The sequence below is a fragment of the Hydractinia symbiolongicarpus genome, chromosome 2 (genome assembly GCF_029227915.1).
Source record: "Hydractinia symbiolongicarpus strain clone_291-10 chromosome 2, HSymV2.1, whole genome shotgun sequence".
Lineage (NCBI taxonomy): Eukaryota > Metazoa > Cnidaria > Hydrozoa > Anthoathecata > Hydractiniidae > Hydractinia > Hydractinia symbiolongicarpus.
The window spans coordinates 25,098,509-25,111,481 of record NC_079876.1 but is presented as its reverse complement, the minus strand read 5'-3'; the positions used below and the strand labels follow the sequence as shown (position 1 = coordinate 25,111,481).

Genomic DNA, 12,973 nt, shown 5'->3' with positions numbered 1-12,973 from the left:
CAAACTTCTTGTTGTGTCAAAGGGTTCATGGAATGTTTTCTCTTTCAGAGTTAGGGCAATTATATTTAAAGGGGAACTGAACGCAAAAATTATTTTTTGATATATTGTTACTAGAAAACGATATATTGTTACTAGAAAACGAATTCAACTAGTTTTACTGTTTCATATGACTTCCAAGTGCCAAGAATACGCCCTTATCACCCAAATACGTCTAGAAATCCCAACCCCCAATTCCGTAAAAAAAGAATGGGACGTGAGGTGTGACATTGTAAAGTGCGGAAAGCGCAATTCTATGCAGTGACTGGTTTATAAAAGCAACAAAATTTTAAATGGTTTATACAGTACTGGAAAAAAAGGTTGTTTAACATCGCGCTTCGCGTATTGCAACGGTATTCTCGATTTTTGGAGGCCTCTCACTGTGGTCATTTTTGTTACTATTTCCAGTCTTCTTGTTTTTACGCAACCTGCTGAAAAAAGGCATATTGCTGGCAAAGAAATTGCTCTTGTTGCGGTAAAAACAGACATAATTAAGTTGCACTTTTTTATTTTTTGAAATATATCACCCCTTTTTGACAATATATCATAAAATAATTTTTGCGAGTATAGTTTCCCTTTAAATTTTCTGCAAGTCGAGCAAGTTGAAAAATTCTGTTATTAGTGGTAAAATGTGACAGCTCTTTTGCAAGATTTCCAGTTTACAATGAGATGATCTTGCTTTTTCTTATGCGTATATATAAAAATATTTTTTTTAAGTCTTGCTTGGTATTAAAATTATATAAAGTTTGTAACCATGGCAAATCAAGTGATTCAGAAATTCTTGTATGTTTCGCTGCAGAGAACAGAGGGATCAAAGTCCCACTTACACCACTTGCTAGAAAATTAATTATGGCTGCACTAATTCAGAAAAGGCTTATATATATGTAACATCAATTCACATAAGTTCGCCAACATTTCAGTAAAACTTACTTGCTTTATATATACTTGGTTCTTATTTTCATACTAAACGATATCAGTTAGGGGTACTAAAGTTATATACTTAAAACCAAAAAAAAAGCACTGAACCCCAGAGAAACAACTTACTTATACATAGCGGTTGTAGGATGTATTTGACACCTAATCGTATTTAAAAGTTTCCTGGACTGTTTTATAGCTTATACATGACCTAACAACTCACATCACAGCTGAAACAAGTGTTATCCCTGACTGCCTAGATAGATGTGCATATTTTACATGGCTAGCCTCACAAACATCGAGGGATATACCCTGTCTATTATTTCCAAGAAGGTCCATGGCTTAGATGGAGAGTCCTAGAGAGATTTAATGCTCATTTTGAGCTACGCAGACCCAATTGTTAGGGCCCGCGCTCTACTAGACAACTCCCGACAGCATCTAACCAAGATTGCTTCAGAAAGCAGGTGGTTTTCCCGGAACAACCCAGGGTATTGTTGGGTATTGGGTCATTCTATCCCTCACCACCAGAGGCCATTATATTACACCCAGGGTCTGTCGTCATCCACCTTCTCGTCCCAACACAAACAAGTTAGCTGAACAGCATTTTGTAGTGATTCTAAGTTAGAAAAACAGTGGATTAGCCAGCTACTAGGCTGGTGAAACCGCTGCTGCTCCTGGCTAGCATTTCATTTCTTTTTTTGTACCGCCCATTCACCACACCACATCTGTTGTTGGCCCGTTAAAGCTAGTTATCTTAGCTAGCTAGCTATAATAGAGCTAAATATAACAAAAGTGAAAGAAAGAAAGGCCACGGCTAAGTGCTAAAAGTAATACAGGAAACCTAACACTAGTTAAACATAAAAAACCCAAAAGGGGATAATATATCTAACTAACACCAACTTTTACTACGGTTTCAACAGCGAAACTGATCTGTCTGTTTCGCTAAAACCAGCCACCATTTTTAAGTCGATTAATTCCCAATCGTTTGAGTAAAAAAGCTGCTGTGTCTGGTCTGCACGAAAGTTAGGCGCTGCACATAGTCAGTCAAAAGTGTGTCCTGAAAACCTCGTTCCCAGCGCCTATTTGCTGGGAGAGGTTCTCCTTCGTATCGAGGGAAAAATCTGGGAAAATTGGCCAAATTAGAGATTCGGCTTATTCTTTAATGTTCCAATTTTGTTCCTATCAACCAGTATTCATATTAGCATGATATTAGTTAACGGACTTTGATGAATACAGAAGAGGAAACGATAACAAGGAAGAAAATACTTTTCTTTCTGAACATACTACGTCACTTTTCTTTAAAAAATGCTTAAAACTAATATTCCTTGGAAAAGATTCCTCTGTGGTGATAGCTCGAACATTCACAATAGCTTCAGATATTACAGCAACTCAAAACCCTTTTATAATTTCCTTGTCAGCTTTGAAATAGTAATACAAATGCATGATCCATTTTGTATGTAGAGGTTTTACCACTGAAAAAAGAAGAGAAGATGCAATGCCTATGTTGAGTTGAGTTTAAAATTCATTCGGAAACATGCCTTTGTAGCTTTGTTGACGCTCTCGATTTCAATCACTAGCCATTGTTAGTTAAGTAGTGCGGTATGATTATGACCCAGCAGTACTCTAAAGTCATTATTGACCCTTGAATGTATTTATTATGACTTTTGTCATTTGCTCTTATGGGTACGCCGATACCTTTTCGAAGTGCTCAGTAACCAGTGGTGTTCGAAGGTGTGTAATTCTATGCACTGGTGGTATTTACCTAGATTTTTCCCCGATGAGGTATAGAGAAACAGTTAGTGGTTTTACGTCATCTGTTCAGTACCAGTAGTTGCGAAAGCTAGAAAATATGCCATGCCCGTTTTAGATGGGTTACGGAAATTGCGCAATATCTACCGGTGGGCATGTCTCGCTACGGGAAAAGTAGTCTGCCTCGAGATTTTCCGCCTCGTGGAGATCCGGCTTAAGATCTATAATGGAATTCAGGGTGAAAACGCTTTCAATATATTTGAAATTTGTGGGAACCCCCCCCCCCCCCCTCCCCCCCCAGCCTGGACGTTCTTTTAAACTATGTTATAACATATCGGATTTAAAAAGTCTAATTCTTAGACCCTTAGACTTACGTATTCCTGTGAAAATATTGAGGAATATCGTAGGAAACACGGTAATATCCACGTAACACAAGTTTCATTTTATTTATTTATTTATTTGACGAATGTTTTGCAAGGATGGCCATTTCAGACATTATGAAGTTTGCTATCAAAATGGGTCCTTGAAAACTTTTTAACTTTCTGACAAAGGAGCGATTCGAAGCGTGTCTAATACCATAATTTTAGGGAATAAATTCCTTTCCCCGCATCTACAATCAGGTTACCAAGAGAACCTCGTTCCAATGGTATCTTAAATTCATTACAGACTGTTGAGTTTAGAGCAGCAATTTTTTTAATAATTCTATTCTTCAGATACATATTATCTAACTGTAGAAATAAAAAAAAAAAGAGAATTCTAATATTATCTAGCCTGATGGGCTGCAACGTCTGTCTAGCTTACTAGGCAAGTAAACCACAAGAAATCAGATTCGTTAATCGAGTTAAAGAATGACAACGCATGACAAACCTTTCCACATTATTTAAATGTCACCCCTAAGCTAATAAGCTGTCATTATCATCTTTACAGTCTTTACTTTTCGCATATTTTAAAACACAATCGCTGGTGAAATTGACTGGACAGTGTTTTGCTCATCGTTCTGTTCATCGTACCGCCGGAGTTCGCATCGCGTATGATGGTATTTCGCGGACTGTGTAAATCTAACCGCCTGTGCATTAATTTTTTTTGCCTGTTCTGCTTGTATGAAACGTTGGCATAGAAAAATACGTAAATAGATAGCTAGCATAGTAAGAGATACAAAGAGTCCATGCTTTTTTTGCTTTTGGGGATACCAAAAACCATACGTTTAGTTTTTCCCGCGTTTGTGATAAAGTAGTTCTTTCGAAGCCATTTAACAAATTCTATGTAGTCATTTGAAGTTATTTTCCAATTCTTTTTTTATATTTTGAAGAAATAACTGTCTCGTTAGCCACACTCCTTAATTACACCATAAATATCGCTTGAAAAGTAGTGAACAAGACATTTTCAAAGGCCCGTAGCGATTGAGGAAAGGGGCAGCAACTTCGAACAACATAAAAAGAACAATGTGCAAACAATGTGTTTCTGCTTACACACCTCATCGATCTAAACAGGCTATTTTGCAACCGTAGTAGCCCCTTGGATATGCAATCTATATAATTGTTGCCTGTAACTTCGGCGGCTATGAATTCTGAGGAAGTTTTCTGATAGTTCCCATACTTCTGCAGGTTGAACTTAAACAGTACGTCTTTGTCTTTCTGTCTCGCAATAAATCATATTTAGAAATATTTTTTGTGGTATTGAAAAGGTCCCGCATGTGCGTTTGCACACGGATTGTCAAGAAAAGAAAGACCACACTGATCAAATTGGTTAGTTAGATTAATTTAAAGATTATAAAATATATTATATAATTTATTAACTAATTTTAGCACCAATCTTATTTTCAGTTAACATCTACGATTCGCGGTCTGTTGTGTATGTATTTTTTGGCTGCACATATGAAATGCACATTGCTCTCTATGCAAAATAAAAACATTACATCACGCTGCAACCCATCTATACGTTATGCTGCGCTAAATTTACTAAATTAAAAGGAAGGCTGCAAATTTCAGTAAATACAGGAATTGTAAACACAATAAACTACCTGTAGAAAAAATTCGGAATTTAATAATTAGAAAAACAAAGTAATATGTTTCCAAAAGACAATCGGGTTCATTGATGTCATAATAAAACTTTATTAGCCAATTCCCTCTTGATGTGAGCGATAAAGGTTGCTATGAGGACATGTAATTAGTTATATATAACATTTTTCTCTTTAACTAATTTATTTAATACGTATGGAATTAAGCGATTAAGTCGGAGCAAACCCGAGAACAATATGTTTTGATCGAGAATAAGCATTCGTTGCTGAACCTTGGACAAAATGGACATTCAAACTACTTTAAAAGGTTTGATTTAATTTTTTATTTTTTTTATAACATTAAAAAAAGTCAACAGCCTGCTTTTTATATTTGTTTCTTTTTAAACTTTTCGCTAATTGTGTTTTTATACACTTTGGTAAAATGTATAAAAAGTTTTAACACTCTTATACGTGTCATTTAAAACGTAGTAATTTATAGTTACAGTTCGCTGGAAAGAATCGTTTTCCCGAATTGTAGTTAGATTCTCCTTGGGAAACAATACGTACGTTCATGGATAAAATTCACGCGACTTCTTATGCTATAAAACATGTGTATCCAAAAAGAAAATTGATGGTGTTCTTTTTTTTAATCATTTTAAAATACAGACAAAACTTTTGCGGGTTAGAAAAAAACATTTGAAGCTATGCATAAGAAAGGAATGAAAATGAAATCTAAAAACTATTTACCCTAACAGTACAAGGAAATTTCAATAACAATTGTTAGATATAACCGTAAAGTTTTGTAGCTATAGAACTAGCTGTAACTCCGTTTTGTGTAAAGTTGTTGTTCGTGCCAACGTATCGAGATGCGTAGCTACCAGAATTTCTTTTAAACAGACGCACTAATAAACAGAATCATAAATAAAATAAAATAAATAAATAAAATTATCAGTTGTGTGCAGCAGAAATGCCAAAAGCTCAAATTCACCTAACGGCGATGCGATGATAAGAAAGCTGAACCAATGAATTGGATGTGAAAGTAAAGGCACATTATAGTAATTTAAAAGGCTCAACTATTGTGGTTGACCTCCAGAACTGACTTGTGGTAGAGCGTTCACCTACAGTGCGGAAGGTCTTGAGTTCAAACCCAAATCGAGTCATGCCAGAGACTATAAAAGCGTAAATCGATCCTTTCTGCTTAACGTTCAGTATGAAATAGGGTTGATATCCTAGGCGGTTATCTAGTTGAGCGGTTGTTGTGCTTGCACGCCTTCCGTAGCTGAAATGGAAGCTTTAAATGCACTAGAATCCCCTTCGCAGGACCCTCATCAATAATAGTTCGCATAGAAACTGAAGAGGCTGTCCTGTGTTATAAAAGTAGTAATAATAATAAAACTGTTTAGATTTTAATATTTTATTATGTTAGTGAAGAAAACAGCGTTTTGGAAATTTTGTCTGAAAAAGTTTTCCTTATCCCAATTTCGTTGGCTGTGGAAACACAAAACATCTCCTACATTAAAGGTCCTTTTTTTAGATCACCCATCAAACGGAAAATCCAGATTGACATGTAATCCCATGAACTTAAAACTTGGCCGCATACTCGTCGTTCTAATCAACATAACTTTACTAGCCGCCATTTTTATCACGTTAACTGAATTTTACGGTGTTTTAATATTTCGTGATGGTGGTTACACGCAATGGTCGTCTTTCACTAAATGTTCAGTGAGCTGTGGAGGTAAGCCTATTTTATCAAGGGGAATTTTAGAATATTTTATCAGTTCATTATTAGCTCCAAACGCTACATTCAAATTTTACAATACAACAAAAAAGGACTTCTTACAATTTCTGCTCATTTCTTCTTATTAAAGTTACCAACTCTGTAGTTTCTACTATGAAAACAGAAATGAAAATCCTTTAATTACTTCTCATTTTCGGCATAAATTTTACTTGTCAAACTACTAAAGAAACTGTCAATGTCAAGAACTAAATATTTCTGTTTTTTTAAGAATCCATATTGCACACTGGACACGCTGCTTGTTTATAAACAGCTACAAACGGCTCACCAGGTCAATTCAAGGACATTTATACTAACGAATGTTTTATATATTTTACCCCATCCCAATTTGTGCATACTACAACTTAGTATTCCTGAAGATCAGTACTACGGAAAACTTTTTTTCCACTCGCAAGCACAGATGCACACAAAACATAGCATACGCCTATGATCCCCACTTAATATATATCTTTGCTTTTCCACCCTAGGAGGAGAGCGAAGTCGAAAGAGAACTTGCACTAACCCACCACCAACTATAGGTAAGCTCCGTCTCAAATCTTTCCCAACGAACAAACGGCCCTTTACGGCTAGCAAAGATACATAAGACTTCATTTTATAGCGATAAAAACAATATTGAATGATTAGCATGTTAAACAACAAAATGGTTCGTATTCTCTTCCAACAGTTATTTTATGGCTTTTTTCTTTAATAATAGCCTTTTTTTGTCTGTCTCTTCGCAACCCCCCCTCCCCCCCCACTGAGTTAGAAACACGTGCTACGGAAACACGAATATAAAATGCCATATATTTTTATCCACTTTGTTGCGGCGGGTAAATTTAAAGGACGGCGTATCCGTGCAGTTTTCACGGGATAACGACTAGTCTATATAATAATATTTTTTCCGTCTGTCCGCGAGAAAAAACGTCGTGTTACGGAAAACGAAATGCGATATAAAGAACGGGCGATTTTCCCGCAGGTGGCCGACTAGTTAGTAATATAAAACACATCAGTACACAAAATTCTTTCGTTGTGGCATTGTGACAAGTTCCAAAAGATTAAGGATCTGTTGTATTAAAAAGACTCTTTATTTTTGCAGGTGGAGTAGATTGCGCAAAATTAGGACCTTCACATGAAGTAGTGCCATGTAATGTGCGCGATTGTCCAATACATGGTGGCTTTGAACGATGGAGTAATTTTGGAGAATGTAGTGTACCATGCGGAGGAGGGGTACAAAAGCGTGTTCGACATTGCATAAATCCAGTACCAAAGTTTGGAGGTAAGTGAAAAAGCTTTGTTATTTTGGTTAGACAATTTTGGTGTTGTCTTTGCCAGTTCGTTAAAACCGATTAAGTTACATAATTACCTATAATTTTTTTGGTCAGCATTCCAAGCTTTACATATCAATGCATTTTAAACCACAATGCAACTACAAGCGACATCGTCTTGCGCTGAGAAAAACTATTGATATTAACAGTCAATCAAAATAGCTGCTGTAATCTATGGCTTTTTTCGCGCGCTCATCCAATGTCGTACAGATATCAAACCTCATGCACAAATAGCAAATGTGACATATTTTTTCAGTACGGTTTATTCTGCATAGTATACCATCCATGTGGCTTACTTCTAAGGCACACAAACTGAAGTTTTATAGAAAGCTGTGGCATCCATTGCTTAAATCAAAACAAAGTTAAATGTGAAATATTTCAAAATTTTAGGAAAAGATTGCAAAGCACAGGGTCTTGGTAGTTACGAAGAAGAAAGGCCATGCAACGAACAACCCTGCTCTGTGAATGGCGGTTACACTGATTGGACAGAATGGACAGCTTGTTCCGTAAGTTACTTCTTGTGTAACGACTAAAAGTTCACTTTAGCACTTCATTTTATTTTATGAGGCGCAATAATAACTAAAAAACAATAGCATCAATGACATGGCGAACACGAAACGTTTGTTTTCGAATTTTTGAAGTTAAAAGAACTCCAGAGAGTTTTGGAATAAGGGGTTATGCGTTTAGAAGAATTTTCGTGATTTATATTCAGGTTCAAAAAGCTTTGCTACCCGTACCAGAACTACTGATACATAAAAAGTGTTTAGCCTGTCTCCACATAAAAAACCCATTGCAGGTCCTATATTGCACCACGCTACTTTCGTCTATAACTCTCCACAACGGCGTCGATCAAGTAGAACCTTTCCTGATTTGGTTAATCTCTTTAATAAATGCCGTATACTGCGTGTTGAAAATTGTTGCACGCAGTTTTAGTACGACAAGTAAAAAACTGATGACGAACGACCCGTGGACTTTTCCATGGACTAACGACTAGTCTCTTAATAATAGCCGTATTCCGTTTGTCTGTTTGTGCGCGAGAAAAGAGTATTACAGAAACACTAAATGCGATTTATAAAGGACGGGTAAACCCGTGGATTTTTCCACTGGTAAGCGACTAGTATATAACTAATTCTTATGGTTTCAATTTTACTCTTAGTAGAGTCTTCTAGTAACCAGCATACATTTAATAAACACGTTCAAAAAAATAGCAACAAGTGAAAAGCATTACACAGTACCCTAACTATGATGTCGACCGTTTTCGAAAATTAAAAAAAACAACAAAAAACAACATATTTTTGTCCAATTTGAAAAAGCGTTACTGACCGCAAAGTGAACGATACATCTCTTGCATCTCTTTTTGTAGTAGATCCAATGCTTGAAAGAAGCTAAACAATCCAGACCACACGCGATATAAATATAAATCTCGCCGAAATCGTTGCTGATTAAGAAGTTACAAATATTGAATGTAAAAATCAAAATATATAAAGTTAACTCCCTGTAACTCTAACCTTCAAGGGACCAAGAAATATAATTCAACTTAACGAATAATCGAGTTAAACAAAGCTCCCCTTAAATCGAATTTTTTCTATAATAAGATTATATTTCGAGTTAAAGCAACAGTTCTATCTATATTGCATCAAGAGTTATTAAAAAAGCCAATAAATAAAATCTAGTTCTTTTTCTCGAATAATTTTTTTTATAAAAAAGTATTAATGAAAGTTCAAAAGATCTGAGAAAATGATTCGAGATAATAAGAGTTTGAATTTCTGGTGTTCGAGTTACCGGAACCTAACTGTACCTAAAAAGTTGAACATAATAAACTAACAATGCACTGTACCTTTAGATTTCATGTGGAAAGGGGACAAAATCACGTGACCGAGAATGTACAAATCCGAAACCGTTTTCTGGTGGTTCGGATTGTAACGCTCTTGGTCCAGCTCACGAATCAAGTGAATGTGAAATAGAGTGCCCCGTAAACGGGGGTTATGGTGAATGGACGCATTGGGATAAATGCACTGCCGACTGTGGAGGAGGGTGGCACACTAGAACCCGCGCCTGCGACTCTCCTCCCCCTAGTGGAAATGGAAAGACATGCGAAGAAATGGGCTATGGAAATAAGGAGGATAAAAAGCCTTGTCACACCGAGCCATGTAACAGAGACGGCGGTTATTCAGCTTGGAGCGTATGGACAGAATGCTCAAAAACATGCGGAGATGGCCGTATAGAAAGGGTAAGAAAATGCAATAACCCGAAACCGTCGGGGAAAGGAAAATCTTGCAAAGAGCAGGGCCTAGGTCCAACTATTGAGATGGATGAATGTAATTTAAAAGACTGTCCGACATAAGCACCTATAACATTAAAAAGCTATCAATCGAAAGAATGGTTGGAAATTGCTTTTTATGATAGTCAAGACACGAAATGAGCAGACACAACGATTTTAATATATACAAAATACGATAAATTGTGAAGTAATGCGGAATTTTACTTTTTAAATATCAGGATCGCAGATATCAACATCTCTCTGTAATTCACGACAAATTCACGTTAACCTTTTTTGGCACTTACCCCTGCTCAGTTCCGGCTTTGTTAAACATAGTTTTTTTTTAGTTTAGATTTTTCTTAGAATTTTCTCCTTCGTCCCTGGAGCTTTTTGAAAAAAAACTTAGATAACAATTCTAAAAGAACATTTTAAATGTTGCAGAATATTGGAAATTAGTAATAATTCAACTAATGATTTAAATAATTGAGTAAAAATAGATGCACTTCTAAAAATAGTCCCGTTTTAAAATATATGAACAAAGCTTAGAAGGGAGGTTAGCTTTAAAGTTAACATTAATTCATATGTTTTGTAATATAAAAGTAAAAAAATTGGAGAAGTTTATTTTGACACCAAGCCCTACTGACCTGTGTGTATTATAAAGGCAGTTTATATTCGAAATAACTCGTGTTCTTTTTAAATGAAAAACTTACTGCGGCATGCTCAAAATAATTTTTTTTCGGCCGCACAAAATTACAAAAATTACAGTAGACCATTCCATACTATATTCACGCAATTTGAGCTTGTCACACTCCTCTTTTTAACGTGCACAACAGACTTACAGCAGAATTAATCAGTTTATTTGGTTAAATTAAAACTTTTAAAATGTACTAATTGTTGTTAACGTCAGCGTGGTCATTTTTCTCAAATGCGAAGGTGTAATGAAGTGTGACGAGCGCAATCCAAACGCTACTTACCTAACCTACAAATCTAAAAAAATAGCCATTCCGCAACCCATCGGCTATGGAGAATATGCGAGTTGTTTCTGTTTGCAAACTGAAACGGCTGAACAAGTGTCATTGTCTAAATTTTTTTGTGGGGAGTTGTTAAAAAAATAACGAAAAAGTTACTGTGAAGAAATTATTCGTATTATATGCATAACTAAGGGGATACAAAACTGTTGTTGATTTTTGATTTATTTATTCGAAAGTCCATCTAATGGTAGTGGAGCTATGTAGAAGATCAAATGATAGAAAATAACATTTTATATCAACTTAAATATCATATTTGATATTCAACAATAACTGAGAAAGACATTTCAGGGCCGACTAAACCGGGGAAGGGCAGGTGAGTTGTCATGGTTTTCTAGAGATATCTTAGGTAGCTTGGAAACACCTCTTTTGCCATTCTAACGCAGTAAATGTTAAGAATTTAAAACTTTTTAGCTAACCTTGAGGTCTTAAATCTTAAAAATAATCTGGCATAGTTATGGTGGAGCCTCTTTAGAAACTACATTAACCCCACGAAATCCATTTAAATCCATTTTATCAGCTCTAAATTTCGCTATATATTAAGTATCCACAACAATTTAAACAAATATACCTTACTTCTAAAATAATATTTCTGGACTTGGCCAGCTAGCTATATTTCTCCACCTTCTTTTGAAGAAGCATACAGAAATATGTTACAAAGCCATACAACAATAAATTTACAATCTCTTTAGAGACTTACCTTTTTTAGAGACTCATCTTTTCTAAATCACGAGTATATAATTTCATTAGAAGCACAGCTCCCCGTGCTGTTGTTGGTGCTACCTTGTCAAAATAAACTTTCAATTCTCCCCATATTCGCATCTTTTCTAGACCGTAGTTTCGTTTGTATTTTTAGAAAACATCAGATTAAAAAAGTAAATTTATTTTACAAAAGTAACTATATTTATAAACAGGTGGTCTAGACATCTATTTAGTTATAAAATTTTTATAACTTCTTGCACCTCAAAATTCTGAATGGTCAATACTTTATTTAGATTGTATGCGAGTATTGAGAGTAATATCAAACCCGGATCAAACAGATAGCCCACGTGAACAACTTCGTAGCTTCTTTAATTTCCGGAAAAAGTTTATATTGCACAGGAGACATTTAATCCTAACTGGTTAGCAATAAAAAATCATTACACATAAAAAACACATCTAAAAATTTTTATAGCCACGAGGCTGGTTTAATGCAGATAACAATCCCAGAATATACTATTGCATTCGTTAGAAGGCGTTGGTTTTAACATGCTAGCATTAATATTTCAATTTTTTAACCAAGTATAAATCTGAAACAACTCTGTATGATTTTGGCCACAAACATAAATTTTAGGGGAGCCGTCCATTAAGCCAGCTACATATATTACGCTGTTAATAATATGAAAATTTTAGGTCGTCAGCAATCATTTTTTTAAATTCTTTTACTAACGCTTTCGAGCGTAACCGCAGCTAACATCAGTAACGTAACATTTTTTTTAAAAAAGTTAATACTGGTTTACAGCAAGTTATAAACAATTTCACCATATTTTGTAGGCGATCACACGAGATGACTTGATATTCCCCATATAAATCACTAGATTCTCCTTAATGTCTGTTAGACAAAAATATTGGGAGCTGATATGGTGACAATAAGATCATAGGAAGCTGATCTCAGAGAAATATCTGTTCCTTGTTCATTGGCGGCAAATAAATAAGCCCTTTTAACAGACTTAACAGCCACAGGTGAAATACCAAGACGTTCCAAAGCCTTAACTATTAAATGTCGGTTAGTTTTGCCAAAATAAGTACCACTGGAGCTACTACACTTAAGTTGATAAAACCACAATTGGAAGCGAAGCCTTGGAAACTGGTTCCTAAAATTTAAAAAAATGATGACAAACAAGAGAGAAA

At 35.4% G+C, this 12,973-nt stretch overlaps 1 protein-coding gene across 1 annotated transcript; it reads left to right on the top strand.

The window, feature by feature from the left end:
* Nucleotides 1–4,900: 4,900 nt before the first annotated feature.
* Nucleotides 4,901–10,694, top strand: LOC130630329 (coadhesin-like). The gene is made up of 6 exons (XM_057443790.1): nt 4,901–5,024; nt 6,231–6,431; nt 6,959–7,009; nt 7,567–7,746; nt 8,186–8,301; nt 9,639–10,694. The coding sequence occupies exons 1-6, from the start codon at nt 5,000–5,002 to the stop codon at nt 10,137–10,139; spliced, it is 1,074 nt and encodes a 357-aa protein (XP_057299773.1). The 5' UTR covers nt 4,901–4,999; the 3' UTR covers nt 10,140–10,694.
* Nucleotides 10,695–12,973: the final 2,279 nt, after the last annotated feature.